Source organism: Siphateles boraxobius, unplaced genomic scaffold (assembly GCF_051911475.1).
Source record: "Siphateles boraxobius isolate OS27281-9 unplaced genomic scaffold, OSU_SipBor_1 35, whole genome shotgun sequence".
Taxonomy (NCBI): Eukaryota; Metazoa; Chordata; class Actinopteri; order Cypriniformes; family Leuciscidae; genus Siphateles; species Siphateles boraxobius.
Window position 1 is genome coordinate 258,224 of NW_027508975.1, and position 22,063 is coordinate 280,286.

Sequence of the window (22,063 nt, forward strand, 5' to 3'; positions counted from 1 at the left end):
AATGCGTGCTGATCCAGACCACAAAACAATATCTGGTCGTAGGTTAGTGGTGGCAATCCCAGGTGGAAAAATAAGCCGTTGATCAAGATCAGCCAGCATCTTCCAGTCCCTAGCAGCTTCCAGTTGTCCTGGACGAGAATCGGTGAAATAACTTAAATGATCCAAACACCTTCAGTTTTGGTGCTCATGTGGGAAATGCAGGTTTGAATACAGCCTGAATCATCTTTTCCTGTCATATCTCTAGTTTTACTGTTAATAAAATGAGAAAAAAATGGCATAACTAAAACAGATACAGTTCATGAACACTAAAAGCACAAGTATGATCTCATTTGAAAGATAACGCTTGGCAGTTTATTGTAAATTTAGAATTAATTATTGTCATAATGATAGAAAATGTTCCTAAATAGCTTCAAAGTTGTGTTAAGTTATTAGAAATGTATTTTTATGAAATATCTTGAAGTCGGCATTGTATCAATCTAGAAATACACTGCAACTAATGCCGTGTAAAGTCTAAAACTCTGTATGTTAAATGTAACCAGTTTTTAGCAGTTGGATCTAAACGATTAATGGTTTAAATTGCGACTCAAGAATGAGATCAAGACCTTCACCTTCTCCTCTAATAACTTTCCCTCAGTGGAAACTTCATCTCTAGAGGTTTTGTATATTTTCCCCATGCAGTCCATCGTTTCAGGACCGGATGAAGATGAAGGATGGCTCCAGGTTCACTGTAAACACTCGTCTCCTCCCGTGGCCTGGACAGATAACAGCTCAACATCAGCGAGCAGTAGATCACAGAGATCACGAAAGCGGAGAACCGGGACAGAAGATCGTACATCAGCTGGGATGAGGAGGATACACACGCAGCTTCTGTTCAAGCATGTTCGGGAGATGTCAAGTTTTACTGCTGCAGTGAAGATGGGAATCCTATAAGCTTTCATTTGTCAGTGAACCCATATCTAGCATTTCACAATCATCACAAACTATAAAGGTAATGAGGAATAAATCCCCTTGTGGCTGAAACAGTAAACAGAGTCAGGTTTTAAAAGAAGGAAACTTCATGGAGAATGCAGCGGTGCTAAAACATAAAGATAAATCAAATCTGCTGGAAACGAAGGGTTAAGTTTTAACTAGAACTAAAGTATCTGTTCAAATTCCTGATTCACGGTTGTTTTGGGTGATGCATTTATTTCACATTCACTTCAGAGACGTTTTTATGCATTTCTAGAAAGTATGTTTGCATCCATGTATCTCAAAATAAAGTTGGTGAATAATTATGGAATAATTTTTACAATGCAGAATGCGTAACTAATTTTCTGAAAATACATTATGTATGAGTTTGTACTGTAGTTATGAAAAAGTTTGCAACTGCATATTATTTTAGGGCCCAATTCTCACTTTTATCCAACTATTAACTACAACCTTAATAAACTCCTAATTACTGCTTATTAGTTATTAAGGTAGTTTAGGCATTGGGTAGGATTAAGAGATGTAGTATATTGTCATTCAGAATAAGTCATTAATATGTGTTTTGTACTTATAAACAGCCAATATCCCAGTAATATGCCTTCTAATGAGCAACTATTAATTGTGATTATTAAATAAATTGCAATCATTTAAAAGGAAAGTCCTGCACTTCTGCAACTTTCTGATGGAAGACAGATAAATACATCAATACAGATCTGAAACGTTATTGTTAATAAGGTTCCTGATCTTTTCAGTCTGACTTTAACCATTTAATCTGTGAAAAATGTTATTTAGTTTTTTAAGTGCTTAAAAAAAATTAAAAAATTAATCAAGATGCATATACTTGAGAAGAAAAAAGTGTTCTACTCAAAAAACTAGAACAAATGTCTGTCAGTGGATTCGGAAAAATAAACTTCATAAAGGGAAAACTAGATGATTTTTCTGACTCGTTCTTGTTTTAAGCACAAACTCACTTCATTTTGATGTTTTTTTTCTGTCATGTTGCTTCTAAAGTAAATGTTTCTCAATTTAAGAATGTTTAGATATTTGTACTGGAAAACAAGACAAAAATACTAAGCAAGAATTTTTTTCCCCCATTGTATACGACACGTGTCAGCTTGCATTGTGTTATGAATATCACAATGGTTGCACGCTTTGCAGAGAGGCTGTTGATGAAGAATGAAAGGCATGCTTATGCTTATGCTTATGCTTATGCTTATTCTCATGCGAATGCTTATGAAAATTAAAATGCGACTAAGAAAAAAAAGTCTGACATGATTCCATTAATAAAATACTGTAATGCCAAATTATTGTCCTTCCAGTAATAATGCTGCAGGTGTTTCATCTGTGACATCAGCACATCTGCGCTCTGTAATCAATGCCATAAACACTGATGTGCTGTACACTATTTGATTGACAGGTACAAGAGCGCACATTCCCTAAACTTGACATGAACTTTAGCATGAGTGAGGAAGACAGAGGGTTGCTTTGACAAACCCAACCTCAGTCTGATCCGTTGGTTTTGCCCAAGAGATCCGACCGGAGACGAGCAGGAGTTTGAGTCTAATAACTGCTGATGTCATTCATTCAGATCATGACATCATCATGTGCCACAACCAGCTGCCAATCAAACCGTCTGTCCTGAAGAATTAGACTGAGGTGCAAGAAAGCAGACTAAACATGTCTTTCTCTTCTCTACTATAAACTCCTTTAACCATCACAGCTTTTCTTTTATTCTTTTTGCAGTCCAACTCTACAAAAAATGCTTTTCTTACTTAGTATTTACGTCTTGTTTCCAGTCCAAATATCTAAAAATTCTTGAAACAAGATGCATTTACTAGATGAGTAAAATGGCATAATATATAATGTCTTGTTTTCTGGGGAAATAAATCAAAATTAAGTGAATTGTTGCTTAAAAAAAACTAAATGATCTGCCAACGGGGTAAGAAAAATAATCTTAATTTAAACAGAAACCAGATTATTTTTCTTACCCCATTGGCAGATCATTTTACTAGTTTTAAGCATCAACTCACTTAATTTTGATTTATTTCCCCGGAAAAAAAGACATGATATCTTACGGCATTTTACTCAATTATTAAATGCATCTTGATTTAAGAATTTTTCGATATTTGGACTGGAAACAAGACGTAAATACTAAGTAAGAAAAGCATTTTTAAAGCCACTTTAAACACTGAAAGCCACTTGTGCATCTTTGATCTCCACTAGATTTGTGAAAGAGGACGGTAAGAAAACATTCAGAATGTGCAGCCGCCATTGAAATTCCACTTTCTATTGTACGTGTTGATCTCGATATGCTCTCAGATGAGATGAATGAGACGTCGAGAGGCTTTAGTGAGTGTTTTCCCCCTCTCTGGTGAACTGGAGGCGTTGGTTGTGGACGGGATGAACTGGTCCATTGAAGACGGAAGAATGCGTGTGTGTGTGTGTGTGTGTGTGTGTGTGTGTGACACATTAGTGTTTGGTAATGATCCAGTGAAATGGATGAATAAGTCTCGGCATCAGTTCAGCTCCGTCAGCGACAGAAAAGCCCCTGTGAGTAAATGTTTAGCCGGAGTCTGGCCGCAGGAGAGGCTCCACATGTGTTGTCTTTGCCGTTTTCTGTGTCGGCTCTTTATGTCTTCGTGTTTGAGTCTGCAAGATACACGATATATATGATGCATTTTTTGAACACAGATGACATCTATCTATCTATCTATCTATCTATCTATCTATCTATCTATCTATCTATCTATCTATCTATCTATCTATCTATCCATCCATCCATCCATCCATCCATCCATCCATCCATCCATCCATCCATCCATCCATCCATCCATCCATCCATCCATCCATCCATCCATCCATCCATCCATCCATCCATCGTTCTATCTATTGTTCTATTGTTCTATCTATTTTTCTATCAATTTAATCATCCTTTATCATTTAAAAAATCTTCCGTGTGCAATAAAAGCTTAAAGAACAATCCTAGTGTTCTGGAAAGGTTTTCTCAAAGTTGTGAACACACGTTCTAACAGTAACGTTAATAGAATGTTTGGTAGAAAAATCTGGTCTTTAATCATGTCCTCATAACGTTTCTAACTGTCATCTAACGTTGTTTTAAATGTAACTACTTGTTTCGGAATGTTCAGAGAACAAGTAACGTTCAAATAATGTTTGAAGAATGATGAAATGGAATGTTCAAATAACCAAGAAAAAATTGTGTGTGGAGAAATAACGTTTTCAAAACTTAATGAGAACGTTTTAGAACATACGTTTGTAAGTTAGGATATTATATTCTGTGGTCTGTGATGAAAACATTAGGAGTCTGAGCAGTTAAATCCGGCAGCATGAATAAAATGTTTGTTTTCTCGCAGCGTGTTCTGTGTTTACATTCCAGCCAAGACTTTGGTGTGTAGATTGCACAAATCAATTATGACGGTGTAAATATGCACGGTTTGTGCATTTCCCCGAAAAACCATCACACAGTGTTCATCATGTTGGTCTTTGAAGTTTTGAGCTGTTACACTGTAAACATGAGTCAGTGGGAAACTAAAGCTTGAGTTCTCCATTAGTGCTTTATTTTAGACACGCAAACATTACGTTTATTCATATTTACATGAATGTCATATAGCCGACGATTGTAACACTATCATATAATGATTATATATATATTGATGTTTTAAAATAATTGACTAAGGATGCATTTTATAATTGTATTTACGTAATATTATTCATTTATTTTATATTACTTATTTTTTCATCATATTTGGCCTTGTTTTTCTCTGCTGTCTGCGGCCTATTTTTGGGTCACAACCCACCAGATAAAAATAGTTCTAAATTTACTATATTTGATCATTTTTTTAACAGTTATCATTCTAATCCGAAATGCTTTTATTTAACTGCTTATATGGTTCTGAAACAGACGCCTATTGTTTAGATACGGGGGTGTGGCGTCAGATTTCAGAGAAATGTTTACTCATGCTTTTAAGTTAAAACGACTCAGGGTTATTCTGGGCTCGTTATCTTGGGGCGCCTGCAACCGCGAGGAAGAGGAGGAGGAGGAGGATTACTGAGTCATTGTCTCATAGTCAGTGTAGTAAAAAGCGTTCAGTCTTCATCTGCCAGCTAGGTTGCCATAGAAGAGGGTGAGGGGCTTTAATTGGAACTTGACCTTTGACCTCCTGTCTCCAAGCACAGCATCCTGCCAACTGTTGGGTTGTGGTTTGAGAGCAGCTCTTTGTGTGTATCTCACAATAGTTGGTTGGAGTCCGAATGGGGAAAGCTGATCCACGGTCAGTGTAAACGACGGCTGCTCCGCTTCTCCTCTGATGATGAAGCTCCTCCATCAGGACAGTTCTGGACTCAGTTCTGGACTTAGTTCTAGACTTAGTTCTAGACTCAGTTCTGGACTCAGTTCTGGACTCAGTTCTAGACTCAGTTCTGGACTCAGTTCTAGACTCAGTTCTGGACACAGTTCTAGACTCAGTTCTAGACTCAGTTCTGGACTCCGTTCTAGACTCAGTTCTGGACTCAGTTCTGGACTCAATTCTGGACTCAGTTCTAGACTCAGTTCTAGAATCAGTTCTGGGCTCAGTTCTATACTCAGTTCTGGGCTCAGTTCTAGACTCAGTTCTAGACTCAGTTCTGGACTCAGTTCTAGACTCAGTTCTGGACTCAGTTCTGGACTCAGTTTTGGACTCAGTTCTGGGCTCAGTTCTGGACAGTTCTGGACTTAGTTCTTTACTCAGTTCTGGACTCAGTACTAGACTCAGTTCTGGACTCAGTTCTACACTCAGTTCTGGACTCAGTTCTACACTCAGTTCTGGACTCAGTTCTAGACTCAGTTCTGGACTCAGTTCTAGTCTAGACTCAGTTCTAGACTCAGTTCTGGACTCAGTTCTGGACTCAGTTCTGGACAGTTCTAGACTCAGTTCTAGACTCAGTTCTGGACTCAGTTCTGGACAGTTCTAGACTCAGTTCTAGACTCAGTTCTGGACTCAGTTCTGGACAGTTCTAGACTCAGTTCTAGACGCAGTTCTGGACTCAGTTCTGGACAGTTCTAGACTCAGTTTCTAAACTCAGATCTAGACTCAGTTCTGGACTCAGTTCTGGACTCAGTTCTAGACTCAGTTCAGGACAGTTCTAGACTCAGTTCTAGACTCAGTTCTGGACTCAGTTCTGGACAGTTCTAGACTCAGTTTCTAGACTCAGTTCTAGACTCAGTTCTGGACTCAGTTCTGGACTCAGTTCTAGACTCAGTTCAGGACAGTTCTGGACTCAGTTCTAGACTCAGTTCTGGACTCAGTTCTTGATTCAGTTCTGGACTCTGTTCTAGACTCAGTTCTAGACTCATTTCTGGACAGTTCTTGATTCAGTTCTAGACTCAATTCTAGACTCAGTTCTAGACTCAGTTCTAGACTCAGTTCTAGACTCAGTTCTAGACTCAATTCTAGACTCAGTTCTAGACTCAGTTCTAGACTCAGTTCTGGACAGTTATTGACTCAGTTCTAGACTCAGTTCTAGAATCAGTTCTGGACTCAGTTCTAGAATCAGTTCTGGACTCAGTTCTACACTCAGTTCTGGACTCAGTTCTAGACTCAGTTCTACACTCAGTTCTGGACTCAGTTCTAGACTCAGTTCTGGACTCAGTTCTAGTCTAGACTCAGTTCTAGACTCAGTTCTGGACTCAGTTCTGGACAGTTCTAGACTCAGTTCTAGACTCAGTTCTGGACTCAGTTCTGGACAGTTCTAGACTCAGTTTCTAGACTCAATTCTGGACTCAGTTCTAGACTCAGTTTAGGACAGTTCTGGACTCAGTTCTAGACTCAGTTCTGGACTCAGTTCTGGACTCAGTTCTAGACTCAGTTCAGGACAGTTCTGGACTCAGTTCTAGATTCAGCTCTGGACTCAGTTCTTGATTCAGTTCTGGACTCTGTTCTAGACTCAGTTCTAGACTCATTTCTGGATAGTTCTTGATTCAGTTCTAGACTCAATTCTAGACTCAGTTCTAGACTCAATTCTAGACTCAATTCTCGACTCAGTTCTTGATTCAGTTCTGGACTCTGTTCTAGACTCAGTTCTAGACTCAGTTCTGGACTCTGTTCTTGATTCAGTTCTAGACTCAATTCTAGACTCAGTTCTAGACTCAATTCTAGACTCAGTTCTCGACTCAGTTCTAGACTCAGGTCTAGAATCAGGTCTGGACTCAGTTCTAGACTCAATTTTTTATGGAAACAAGAGGTTGATTCTGTAAATTACAGGCTTGTATCTGATTGGAGCAGAGTTTCACTGTCACAGTGATCTATCTACCCATCCATCCATTTATCTATCTATTTGTCTATTTATATTTCTATATATAAAACCATCCATGTTACGCCACTACTATATTCCTTATCTTTTGAAGCCATATTAGCTTTATATGAGTTCAGAATGAAAACCAGAGTTTTCAGGATGAGTGCTTAATCTCTGAAAATACTTTGACAGCTATGGTCATAATTCACTTTTATTTTAAAGCAATGGACATTTCCGCTAAACTCTCTTTTTGTGTTTTATGGGGGGGGGGGGGGGGGGGGATCATACTATGGAAAACATGATATGCATGATAACAATTCCGTGTGAACTATCTCTTCAAATGCAACCAAATCTATTGTGAATATACAGTGTAAAAGTTGATCTGCTGTCCACTAAATGTGTGTGTGTGTGTGTGTGCGTGTGTGTGTGTGTGCGTGTGTGTGTGTTACAGAAGACTCAGTGTACAGGAGGCAGGGCTACAACACAAACACAGGGTCAGAACGCTTGTAAAACGATCCTCAAGCACTGAGAACATCCTCTTCGCTGGGGTCCCGCTACGCTTCACTTTCCTTTTCTCTCTCTGTCTCTCTCTCTCTCTCTCTCTCTCTCACACACACACACACACGTACACGCACACATTCCTCTCCAGTCACTGCGAGGGGCCGGCACAGAGCATGCTAGAAACCCAGAGCAAAGTCATTGAGTCGCACGGTCACACACACAGAGCAAACATAGAGAGAGAGAGCGCCAGGGGAGGTCTGACAACTCCAGACTACATCTTCATGCTTTCTTCATAACTGCGTTTCACATGCAGTTTCTCACAGCTTCACTTCTCCTCAAGAACTTCAACTATTAGAGTGTTTTGAGCAGGTGACAGGATCAATGATGACCTCCAGGCACCGGTCCAGAGACGTGAACATCTCTCCTCGCACTGACTCCACCTGACTCTGAACTAAAGCACCCGAGCGAACCCCTGAACACACTCCTCCAGCTCCGGCCATGTGGTGTGTGTGGCGGTGTGTGTGTCTGGCAGCGCTGCTGGCTCTCTCAGACTGTGCAGGAGCCGATCAGAGACGAGGAGCAGAAGAAGGACTCAGAAGCTCCACGGGGAGAAGCAACAGCAGTCGGAAATACCACCGGATTCAACACGGACCGTGCAGTTACACTTTCATCCTCCCGGAGAACGACGCAGGAGCGTGTCGAGAGTTTAAAACGGGATCGGCGTACAACGCAAATACTCTTCAGCGAGACGCTCCTCAGCCCGAAGACGAGAAGATCCAGCAGCTGGAGCACGTCATGGAGAACTACACACAGTGGCTGCAGAAGGTGAGTCACGCTCATCTGGGCTCGGGTTTAAACACTGTTGTTCATGGTCTGGTGAGCTGAGAAGTGGACAGAGAAGTGAGTTATAACTGGGAAAGATATAAAGCTTGGTGTGTGGAAACTGAGACTTTGGATGTGCGAGTCAGAACTAAATAAAGTCTAAAGCAGCTGTGAGACGATTAAAGGCTCAGTTTACACAGATATTTTTAGCTTAAAGTTCAACATTTTTGAAGAAAAATAAATATACATTTTATGTTTTTACATGTTAACCCTCAAAATGTATTACATTTTACATAGCACTTTTAAATATAGATTCCATCTATCGCTCTGTCTGTCCATCTATCTATCTGTCTATCTGTCTATCTATCTATCAATCTATCTATCTATCTATCTATCTATCTATCTATCTATCTATCTATCTATCTATCTATCTGTCTATCTGTCTATCTATCTATCTATCTATCTATCTATCTATCTATCTATCTATCTATCTATCATCTATCTATCTATCTATCTATCTATCTATCTATCTATCTATCTATCTATCATCTATTTGTCTGTCTGTCTATTGTTCTATCTATCTATCTATCTATCTTTCTATCTATCTATCTATCATCTATCTATCTATCTATCTATCTATCTATCTATCTATCTATCTATCTATCTATCTATCTATCTATCTATCTATCTATCATATATTTGTCTATCTATCTATCTATCTATCTATCTATCTATCTATCTATCTATCTATCTATCTATCTATCTATCTATCTATCTATCTATCTATTTGTCTGTCTGTCTGTCTATTGTACTATCTATCTATCTATCTATCTATCTATCTATCTATCTGTCATCTACTTGTCTGTCTGTCTGTCTGTCTGTCATTTCATCATTCTATCTATCATTCCGTCTATCTGTCTATCTATCTGTCTCTCTGTCTGTCTATAGTTCTATGGTTCTGTCAATCGTTCCGTCTGAATTATTCCGTCTGTCTGTCAGAAGTGTTTGCGAGTGTAAATCCGACAGGGATCAGCGCTTCTTCCGGACGCTCAGCACTTCGGCTGTTCGATTGTCGTCTGGAATTGTGTAGACAACAGTGAAACTTCTCAGATGTTTTTTCTGAGCTGCGTTCTTGGCCGATGTTCAGACTGCAGATTGTAAGGACGAGTTTTACGGTCACTGCTCTGCGGGTTTTGCAACAAGGCAGAGAACGAGCTTTAACAATAACAGACCTGTCTTATTAAAAGCATTACGCTGGGCACTTTAGCTGTCAGAGAGCTGATTTACATCAACACGATCGCTGTGTTCGGGAGAGTCTCGCTCCACCGGCGTCTGGCTGGTTTCACAGATGTTCAGGTGGACTCCACACGTCGAGCTGATGACGGGCTGTCAGTCACACAGATGGTAGTCGATGCACTGTCTCTTTAATGACCGGAAGTCAGCCGGAAGTCAGCCGGACCCCCGGGAGCGTTAGAAGGAAGAGAGGGGAATCCTCAATCATGGTCTAAACTCTAACTTTAACTGTCCTGCCAGATAACAGAAAACTTTCTAATGCTTTCTAAAAGCATCGGCTTGTTCACTGTACAATTCTCCGTTACATGACTGAGAGGGTTTTGCTTTTGTTTTTTATAACCTTTAAGCAAAGTTGATGGGAATTAAATGTGATTTGAACAAAAATATGTTTACTTAAACTAAATGATTAAATATATTTGATTAAAACATAATGAATACTTTTTGTCAACAAGAACGTATTAATTAGTTCAATGAGCTCATTGTTTCTGCCTTAAATTATTACATTGTTTAAATTAATAATTTTTAGCTAACTGTGATTTGTAAATGTACATTTCTGAAATACATAACTTAGACAGTTACTTCTGATCACTCTAAATTGTAATGTGGACTCATGCTTTAAAGCTGTTTGAAACGACGTGTATTGTGAAAAGCGCTATACAAATAAATGTGAATTGAATTGAATAATAATTTTAATAACGGTAACACTTTACAAGGTTCATTAGTTAACATTAGTTAACTATCGTAGTTAATATGAATTAAGAATGAACAATACTTCTACAGCATTAATTAATCTTAGTTAATATTAATTTCAACATTTACTAATATGTTATTAAAATCAAAGGTTGTATTTGTTAACATTAGTTAATGCTCTGTGAACTAACATGAACAAATAACAAACGGCTGGATTTTTATTAACTTACATTAAAAAAGATTAATAAATACTGTAAAAAATTTATTTGTTAGTTAATACATTAACTAATGTTAACTAATGAGCCTTATTGTAAAGTGTTACCATTATAGTAATAGTGATAATAATATTTATTAAATGTCCAAAATTCTGGGACCAAACTAATGTGTTATTACATTGATTAAAATAAATATTTAAATGATTAAAAACAAAAGCGATAAAATTAAAACTTTTTTATTATTGGTGATCTCAGACATTTGGACCTCACTTGTAGATTTTTTTTTTTTTTTTTAATAGTGTAATTTGTTTAGATAGCTGCATGCATTTGTGTAGTAATTTATACATTCCTGTATAATAGATAAAACGCTGATGATAATTTAAATGACTGTTATTTAATTTTATTTCTCTATAATTTTAATTATAGTTCAATTATAATGGGTTTACTAGACCGGCCAGTCAACAAATTGTTAATGATAATTGCTTCTAAAGCAGAAACACATACAGAAACAACCAAAAGTTACTTGGCATGCAAACTAATCTAACATTGTCTTTGTCATTAGACAAACAAACTACATCTAATACACACACATCAATATCGGGATCTTGTGAGTTTCTGAGATTAGAATCTGGTTATTTTCATAAAACAAACCACACTTTTAAAATATGATGGATTACATTAAGGGTGTGTGTGTGTATATATATATATATATATATATATATATATATATAGTAACCTGTTTTATGCTCTGCGCATATTTGTTGAATTGACGTGATGTCTCAATGTAATGTAATGATAGATTGGGTGGCCCAGTCCTTTTTAAAACAATAATCTAGCATGATGTTTTTAAGCAGAAGGTATGGCTTCAACATGAACAGAATCATAATTGATCTAAAGCGTTCCTTCCAAACAATCATATCCCACGTGCTTTTCTCAGCATTTCCATTCTCTTCTTCATTTTGCAGCGCCGTCCAACTTTATTATACTGATGGATGTAAAACAGCTACAGATTAGTATTTCCAGACACTTATATGAATACAAAATCTCTTTTGGCTGCATTTCAGCTGAAATAATATTATGCTGCAATGGTTAAAAAACAAAAAGCATGAAAGCAAGAAAAATAAAAAGCCTTTTTACCAGGACATGCATGCTATCAAAAGACGTAGTTGAACATTTTAGTATGTCAGAGTTCATAAAAAAGCCGTTTTGGCAGTTCATGCAGTCTGAATTCTACACCAGTGAGTAACTGGCTTATCATAAAATATAGTGAAAGGAGTATAAGCACATCTGCTAACATTAGTAATGCCACTTTTCCTCCTCACTGATATGCTTTATGCTGGAAAAACACAGCGTCGATTAGACGATGTTAATAGATCATGGCAGAGAGAAGTTGTCTTGTTCGGTAGCTCTACTTAAGTCTCATTGCAATATAACAGGACGGGTAGAAGAAGAAAAGATTGTAACACTTTACAATAAGGTTCATTAGTTAACATTAATTAACTACCTTAGTTAACATGAACAATATTACTACAGCATTTATTAATCTTAGTTAATGTTAATTTCAACATTTACTAATACATAATTAAAATCAAAGATTGTATTTGTTTACATTTAGCTGTCAACTAACGTGAACAAACAATGAACAGCTGTATTTTTATGAACTAGCATTAACAAACATTAATAAATACTGGAAAACGAAATGAGAATTAAAAAACAAAACAAAACTAACGTATTGCTCATTGTCAGTTTAAATGAAACCTTATTGTAAAGTGTAACCGAAAAGCTGGTTTTAGTGCATTGAGGGGCAGTTCTCATTCAGGATAATTGTGCTGGAGGAACATGAGGATGCATTTAACATATTTCATCCGACAGAAGATGAAGTGTCTTCGCTGGTCTATCTGTCTTAATCAAGTGAGCCGTGACTGAGGAGTAATTCTCAATCCCACTCGAGCCTCGGCTGATGAAAGACTGCAGATAGTGAGTGTTGTTGAGGTGTGGAGGGTCTGTGTGGGGTCGATATATGCGTTTACTGAGGAATTCATCTGGGACGGGGGAAGAGTATCCCGATAACATTCTTGTCCAGTCAAAGGTGGCTTCTGTTTGTCCAGGGATTATCCCAGAAGCAGGCATGGAGACTGTTGTGGATTGACTGTGATCTTTTATCATTTGTTACAGGAAACTAGCCTCTTGTGGACGTTGCTAGCTAATCTCAAATACTTAAACTATCAGCTGTTTAATGAAGGGATGCTTTTAAATTTGAGAAAAGGGTATTATCCAGTTTCTTGGATATCTAATCATTTCCCAACCTCATGTCATTCCAATCCCGGATGACTTTCCTTCTTCTGTGGAACACAATCTGCTCCGTTCCTCTTCATAGAATCAAAGTGAAAGAACTTTGTTTTGAAAGGCAGCAAGTATGCATTAAGTTGATCAGTAAAGACATTTATAACTATATCAGTGTCAGTGTTTCTGAACTCCTGAAACGCCTCCATTTTAGTCTTGAGTTTCTTCCGGGAACGAACACATCACAATATTCCTCATTTTTATAATTCATATGCAGAATAAAGGGGCGGGGCCTGGTTGAGTTAGTTAGTAGTGTGTTAAACTGGCGGTTATGGTAAGGGGCGGGACATTTCCTAAACACACTCGAAGCGCTCGACCAATCACAACACACTGATCCAGCCGACCAATCAGAGCACAGTGTGCTTTTCAGGAGGAGGGGCTTCATAGAGACAGGAAGTAAACAGAGCGTTACTGACAGACTGGGAAGAGAGGAGCCGCAACAATGGAGAATATGAGGAAAATAATCAACATTTAAGCTGGAAAACCTGTTCTTGTAGACTTTGAAAAGGGCATAAATGGCCTATTTAAAGGATTTCAGTCTGTCAGTAGGGCTCGAGGTCCATTTTGGGAAAAGCTCAAGGTTCTGCCATGTCACATGTGCGAGTCGTCAGGGGACTGGAAGTGATGGATCTTCACACTCCGTGTTCAAAGAGAACTTTTTCCGAGCTCATGTTCCTGAGGATAGTGTGTCTTGCCAAGCAGCATTTTAGATTTAAAAGCACACATTCGAACCCTGGCCCTGTGAAATTCACCATTGTTCTGCTCGACCCGCGACTAGAGAGAAACGGAGAGGTTAATCCCGACGCTCGAGAGGGTTTCCGTCACTGATGGTATTCATGAAGACTGAACCCTCACGGGCCACACAGCGTGTCTATGAAGCCCAGGCAGGGCTGAGCTATTTTAATGGTGACTTCCTTTGTATCAGAGTTTGTTTTGCTGATAGAAGCAGCCAAAAGCAATAAGCTGGATGAACGTTCATAACTGACTAAAAAGCTCTTCCTTCCTGTTTCATAGCTTTTACACGCAGCAGTGCCACATTTATCTGAGCACCACAGAGAGACGTCACTGCTTCAATTTTAAAGAGGACCTTTTATGCGCCTCTACAAAGTCTTCATGTTGTTTTCAGGCTCTACAAGAACAGTTTTTCCTGCTTGAATGTTGATTATTTTCCTCATATTCTCCATTGTTGCGGCTCCTCTCTTCCCAGTCTGTCAGTAACTCTGTTTACTTCCTGTCTCTATGAAGCCCCTCCTCCTGAAAAGCACACTGTGCTCTGATTGGTCAGCTGGATCAGTGTGTTGTGATTGGTCGAGCGCTTCGAGTGTGTTTGGGAAATGTCCCGCCCCTTACCATAACCGCCAGTTTAACACACTACTAACTAACTCAACCAGGCCCTGCCCCTTTATTCTGCGTATGAATTATTATAATGAGGAATATTGTGACGTGTTCGTTCCCGGAAGAAACTCAAGACTACAATGGAGGCGTTTCAGGAGTTCAGAAACACTGACGCTGAAGAATCTTGGATCTTTAGAGAGCTTTTTCATGCTAGAAACAGCAACATTACACACTAAAGTCCTCTTTAATACCTGTGAGAGGTGAAACCACAAGTGAACACCTTAATATGGGTGAGTAAAAACCAATAATATTTGGTCACCTTTTTTTTTTTTACAAATATTTTTTTCAGCAAAAAATAATTGAGTCTGTCTTGATGATCCATGCTATTTTTGAAGCAATTTTCCCCAAACTGCATTTCATCTGGGTCGTTAAGCTAGCTCTGCCATGTCTGTTTGATAAAGGGCAGAGAAACTTCTTGAAATCTACACCCCGAAACTCAAACCAATACGCCGCTTAACGTTTTCCTAATTTTGTAAACTCTCTCCCGCCACACTGTAGGCAGCTTAATGTATTTAAGCGCTCGGATTTCAGTCTGTGACTTTAATAAATCGTCCTCTGGTGCAGCTCGCTTTAGGATTAATGTGAATTTAATTGTCATTTTATTTACGTTAGGTGTTTTGGGCTTTTGGGGGGAAAATTCCTCAGGCTAAAAGTTAATGTGTGCTGAATAAAAATGAGAATATTTTGTTGTATCTTTTGGCATTTGTGTTGCCCTGGACTATTTTCTTTGGAAAACGCTGTTACTGTTGGCATTAAAAATATCACTTTAATTTTTTTTATTAAAATATAACTTCAATTCAATTTGTTTTGAACCAGAAATAGACATGGACTTCTTTCAAATCTTAGCTTTTTCTTTTCTTCTTACTCTAAGATTTTCTTCTTTTTAACTTTGTATGATTAACCTTGGGTCTTTTCAGTATTTGACATCAAATGCAATAACATTTTGAAATGCAAGTGCGTGATTTCAGAAATCATGTGACTTTTTCCATATTCCAGTTAGGTTTGGCTCCTCATTCATTTTAGAAATGCAATTAAACAGTTTGAATAATTGAAAATGTTCTAAATGTAGCATAATCATAAAAGCATATAATATCTTAAATGCACAAAGTACATCTGTATATTTCTTTTCCCATTTTATCCACCCGTTCATTATAATCAGAACCTTCTGACAGTAATAAACCCAAGAGAAAAGTCTTCTCCAGCCCTGTTTGCCAATATTTCAGCTTTAATAATGTTTAAATACTTCAGCTTTTCCATGAAATCAAATCAAAGCATCACATTTGTGGATGAAAGAGTGCTATGGATGACTCTTGGGCCGAACTGCAGAATTGTTGAATAAAGAGAGGCAGATAAGTAATGAGGATTAATGTTACCCTCCCTGTGGGAAACCACAGAGGACAGAGTCGAGAAAGAGCGGGAAATCAAAAATGTGTGTGTGTGAAGCAGAGTATTTGGATGAGTTATATTTTCTCTTATCATTCTCACATGAAGGTTTTTGTAACACTTGTGCTGTATCCGAGCCACAGGTCTTGCTTCTCCCTGCCAGAACTCGAGGAGTAGTTTGTTTTATCGGGGATTTTTTTCATTGACATTTTTTAATGATCTCCAATCTTGATGCCAATCTTGCATTATGATCTCCATTAAAACAATATATTGGTCTGTAAGCTTAGCCGAGGTCTTCAACTGGTCTTAAACTGTCAGAGAGTTGATAGTTGTTTACATACCTCAGAAACACTTCACCAAAAAAAAAAATATATATATATATATATATCATTTCTGTTCAGATGGTGCCTTAAAGTTAGTTTAATCAAATTTTCTGTTCAAGTCATTTGAAAAAAAACACTTTAATTTTGTAATTTTGTAAATCATCAAAATTCAAAAAAACATCAAAAAAAATCATCAGAAATGAAGAAATGTGCGCTTAAAACAAGAACAAATATCTGTCAGTGGAGTCAGAAATATAAAATTAATTCAAAGGTAAAACTAGTTTATTTTTTCTGACTCCATTGACAGATTAGAGTTCTCAACGGGCCTGAAAATTACAACCCGACCCGACCAGGCCCGTGGCTTTTAAAGCCCGGACCCGATTTTTAGCCGACACATCAACATGAATTATCTGCCCGAACCCGGCCCGCAGCCCGACGCTGATTTTCATTTGTTTTCTTTTTTTCTCATAGGCTACACGTATTATCACGACCATCAGACGGGAATTCAAATCAATCTTTAATGTTCACGTCTTTTAACAATAGCCTACAAACAACTGAAACAAACTTTAAATATATAAATAGGCTATATAGGCTACTAAATATGCTTCAAATAAAAATCTTCTGGACGACCGTTTTTTTGCTGTCATATTTCATCAGCACCTTGCATTTTGATCATTGCACATAACCTGTAGAATTTCCATCAGAATCCAGCACCACTCCAAACACTTTTCAGACCTCTGATTTTCCCACTCCTGTAGTAGCGACGGTGAATTCACCTGCGGCAAGTTTACTTTCACCAACTCCATCTTCTTCTCCAGGCTAAAGGCGTGCACGCAGCGGCGTCAGCTCTGCCCCCGCGATGCACGTTGCATGCAGCAGCCAGACTTTCTTTACGGTGAACAGCAGCGATGATTAATAAATGTTTTTTTTTCACTGAGCGGAAAAGATTAAGCCCGAGGTCCGACCCAACCCGAGTCATTTGCTTATATTTTCGACCCGAATCCGGCCCGAACCTGCGGGTCCCGCCGGCCCGTTGAGAACTCTATGACTCTTGAGAATAACTCTTGAGAATAATATCTGAAGTCATTTTACTTCTCCAGTAAATGTATCTTGATTTAAGAGTGTTTTTTGTAACGGAAAACAAGAAAGAAATACTGAGGAAGAACAATCTTTTTTTTTTTTGCAGTGCACCACTTTTATGATATAAAACATGTTGATAAATATACAATTTCCCCCTTCTTTTCACTGTGATTTTTCTGTTTTTGGCATCATTTCTGGGCCTCGCGTCTGTGTGTCGTCTGGACCTTGTGTCTGCGTGTCGTCTGGGCCTTGTGTCTGGGCCTTGTGTCTGGGCCTCGTCTGGGCTTCGTCTGGGCCTCATCTGGGCTTCGTCTGGGCTTCGTGTCTGGGCCTTGTGTCTGGACCTCGTCTGAGCCTCCCAGTCTGGGCTTTGTCTGGGCCTCGTGTCTGGGCCTCATCTGGGCTTCGTCTGGGCTTCGTGTCTGGGCCTCGTGTCTGGACCAAGTATGGGCCTTCCAGTCTGGGCTTCGTCTGGGCCTCGTGTCTGGGCCTCATCTGGGCCTTGTGTCTGGGCCTTGTGTCTAGGCCTCGTCTGGGCTTGTGTCTGGGCCTCGTCTGGGCCTCGTTTCTGGGCCTCATCTGGGCCTTGTGTCTGGGCCTCGACTGGGCCTCCTGTTTGGGCCTCCTTTTTGGGCCTCATGTCTGGGCCTCATGTCTGGGCCTCGTCTGGGACTTGTGTCTGGGCCTCGTGTCTGGGCTTCGTGTCTGGGCCTCGTGTCTGGGCCTCGTGTCTGGGCTTCCTCTGGGCCTTGTGTCTGGGCCTCGTCTGGGCCTACTTTGGGCTTCATGTGGGCCTAATGTTTGGGCCTCATGTCTGGGCCTTGTGTCTGGGCCTCACTTCTGGGCCTCATCTGGGCCTTGTGTCTGGGCCTCGGCTGGGCCTCCTGTTTGGGCCTCCTGTTTGGACCTCATGTCTGGGCCTCGTCTGAGCCTTGTGTCTGGGCCTCGTGTCTGGGCCTCGTCTGGGCCTCGTGTCTGGACCTCGTGTCTGGGCCTCGTGTCTGGGCTTCGTCTGGGCCTCGTGTCTGGGCTTCGTCTTGGCCTCGTCTGGGCCTCGTGTCTGGGCTTCGTCTTGGCCTCGTCTGGACCTCGTGTCTGGGCCTCGTCTGGGCTTCGTCTGGGCCATGTCTGGGCCTCATCCAGCTTCTCACACTCCACCTTGTACCAACTGTGCATGTCAGGATGGTATAATTGCTGAAGACGGCGAACTAAAGCTGTTTGTGACGTCAAAAAACACCAGCGATTTCAAACCGGTTTTTTGATACTGTTTTTGGTTCACCGCCGTTTTAAGGAGAAAATACTCAGCAATGGAGTTGACTTATGGCTAAAGACTTATGAATTTACATATGATTTGTCTTAAAGCATATTAAAAACACCACATACTGTAGACATATAAACAACATTAAAAGCTTGATTTCCAGAACACAGAGGGACTTAAAATTTAAAAGTGTAATCTGGCTTTTTTGACAAGTATCACCAGGCACAATGGTCTCAAGGTTTCCTTCCCCATTTCCTTCCCTGTTAATGGTAAATGAATATTGTGATAAATATTGGTAACGAATGATATGGAAAGAAACACCATGATAATATTTTTTTTGCCATATCACCCAGCCCTAGTGTAAAGCCTGTTGGGTATTTAAAAAAGATGGACAACCTTTTCAACATGAAATATATCAGCAGGAAATGTCAAGAGAAAACTGTGCTAGTCAGGCCATTTCATGAGGTCAATAATTCAACAAAACTAAAAGTCAGTCGAGATAAAAGAATATTAAAAGCGTAGATGTCAACCATCAGACATTGGCAGGAAGCCATCTTGTTCTGCACTCCTCTTAAAATGCCTAGAGAATGCATGAGGATGATGCATTACTGTGCGTGTGTGTCTGTGTGTGTGTGTGTGTGTGTGTGCGTGCGTGCGTGCGTGCGTGCGTGTCTGTCTGTGTGTGTGTGTGTGTGTGTGTGTGTGTGTGTGTGTGTGTGTGTGTGTGTGTGTGTGTGTGTGTGTGTGTGTGTGTGTGTGTGTGTGTGTGTGTGTGTGTGTGTGTGTGTGTGTGTGTGTGTGCGTGTGTGTGTGTGTTTGTGTGAGAATGGATCTCTGGCTTGTGTCTATAAGACTGATTTTCTGTGTATCAGCGTTTTGACACAGGCATGTCATCTACAGATCTGTTCCTGTGCTCATCTCATCAAGCATCATACACACAGACACATTAATAGCTGTTTAAGAGCATGAGGCTTGCGTGGATAGATCTGGTTTTAATCTTTTTCTCTTATACGACTTATTTATAGTCTTGTCTACCAATGCAAAAGTCTTTCTCTTACTCCCTCACACTTTCCTCCCGTCACTCTATTTTTGTGTCCTTTCTTCTCCCCTCTTCCCTCCCTCTGCTCGGCCACAAAACAACTTGCACAGACACAAAGAGGCCTCTGAATTATACAGCGTTGAATAGTGTGACAATACAATCCCATGAGTGAGGCGGCAAGACCCCGTCTGTGCCGGCCCGTCCGTAAGAGCCTGTCATCTCTGACCTGTTTTGTCTTTTTTGATGCATTTCTCTTTCTGCATGCACAATTTTATGCATCTTTATAGATAAAGCTAATAAATGAGCTAATATATAATAAATGATATACACTGCCGTTCAAAAGTTCATCAAAATGTTTCTTGAGCATCAAATCATCATATTATACTGATTTCTGAAGGATCATGTGACACTGAAGACTGGAGTAATGATGCTGAAAATTCAGCTTTGATCACAGAAATAAATTAGACTTTACAATATATTTACATAGAAAACGATACTTGGTTACTAACGTAACCTCGGTTCTCTCTAGAGAGGGAACGAGTATTGCGTAAGTTTAGCTTACGCTACGGGAAAGATTCATCTTCTTGAGATATTGAAGCCAAAAAATTATCCTTAATTTTGTATTCATTGTCAACGCAGTGCAGCAGCTAGCAGACCTAGAGCAGGCCATCTCGCATGCTCATTGGCTGCCCTGCGGGCAACTGCTGCAGCCTACCAGTGAGCCCAGCATGACGTCACGCCCAGTGAAGGGCGCCCGCGCCTTCATAGTGTCACAGCCCGCCAGAATGGGCGTGGCTTAGCGTATAGAAGTAGGGGCTGTAGGCTGACTTCTCTGGTTTTTGGTCGACTGAAGCGAAGTCGCTCGTGGCGCGAGCACGGCCGGTTACGCAATACTTGTTCCCTCTCTAGAGAGAAACGAGGTTACGTTAGTAACCGAGTATCGTTCTCTTACGAGAGGTTCTCTCGTATTGCGTAAGTTTAGCTTACGCTACGGGAACACTTTGTCAACGCCGTGCGCGCCAAGCATCCACAATGAGACTCCGAACTTTCAGGGGAACCCCATAAGTGGAAAAAATAAGGTGGCCAGCCACGCGGGCCATCACTTGTACATAAGCACAAATAGGGAATACAGAGCAGCGCGCCAGTCTGTATAGGCACATGGCACATACCCTACTAGTGCAGCTCAACCAGGAGAGCTGAGTCACGTGAGAGTGATCTGAGCAGGAAGATCTGGGCAGAATACACCTCTCCTTCAAACTGACAAAAGTTTAGCCTGCAAGGCAGGAACTTCTAGGTTATAAAACCTGACAAAGGTAGACGGAGAGCTCCAGCCCGCCGCTACACATATGTCATGGATAGAAATCCCACTGGACCACGCCCACGACGAGGCCACGCCTCTCGTGGAATGAAACAGCTGCTATAGCGTCCACTATCCATCTGGACAGGCTCTGTTTCGAGGAGGCGAGACCCTTGGTGCTCCCTCCAAACGAAACAAAAAGCTGTTCTGAACGCCTGAAGGAGGCGGAGCGCGTAATGTAAAATCTCAGCGCCCTGACAGGGCAGAGGAGATTCACCTCACTTTCGCTGTCAGATGCTGCCCGAGCTGACAGCGAAATAACTTGCGCTCTGAATGGAGTGCCCATTACTTTAGGAACATAGCCATGTCTAGGTCTGAGGATGACTTTAGAGTCATTCGGCCCGAACTCAAGACACGGCGCGCTGTCAGACAGCGCATGCAGGTCCCCCACACGTTTTACTGACAACAGTGCAGTCAGAAAGACGGTTTTCAGTGATAGATATTTCAACCCCACGGAGTCTAGTGGTTCAAATGGAAAGGCTTTCAGGGCCTCGAGGACCAATGAAAGATCCCACATAGGAACTGACGGGGGGCGCGGCGGGTTCATCCTTCTAGCTCCTCTAAGGAAGCGGATGACCAACTCATGTCTTCCCAGTGACTGGCCGTGCGTCGATTCTGCGAACGCTGCCACGGCCGCCACGTATACTTTGAGCGTGGATGGGGACCTCCCCTTATCCAACAGCTCTTGTAGGAAGCTGAGCAGATGCGCCACCCCGCATGTCCATGGGTTCAGACCTCTGTCGGTGCACCATCCGGAGAACACCGACCATTTAGATGATTTCTCGTGGAAGGAGCTCTAGACTGCGTGATCGTGTTCATCACTCCTTCTGGCAGGGCAACGAGTACCCGTTGATCAACAATGTGTGCAGAGACCAGCGCTCTGGATGGGGATGCCAGATCGCGCCACGAGCCTGAGAGAGGAGATCTGCCCTCACCGGAATTGGCCACGGAGCTGTAAGTGACAGCCGTGCTAATTCCGGGAACCAAATCTGATTCTCCCAACGCGGGGCTTATGAGGAGCTCCGAGTGGCGCGTTTCCCTGATTCTCTTGATCACGTGTGGTAACAGAGAGACCAGAGGGAAAGCATATAGCGGGAGGCTGGGCCAAAC

At 40.7% G+C, this 22,063-nt stretch overlaps 1 protein-coding gene across 2 annotated transcripts in view; it reads left to right on the forward strand.

Annotated features, from left to right (window-relative positions):
- Positions 1-7,792: 7,792 nt before the first annotated feature.
- The window catches only part of angpt1 (angiopoietin 1), a 98,816-nt gene continuing 84,545 nt past the window's right edge, over positions 7,793-22,063 (forward strand). For both annotated transcript variants that reach the window (XR_013190402.1, XM_077195730.1), the window contains exon 1: positions 7,793-8,580. Coding sequence is in view for 1 of the 2 variants with exons in the window: in XM_077195730.1 (XP_077051845.1) it covers positions 8,254-8,580 (327 nt within the window). In the remaining variant the exon portion in view is untranslated. The remainder of the gene's footprint in view (positions 8,581-22,063) is intronic.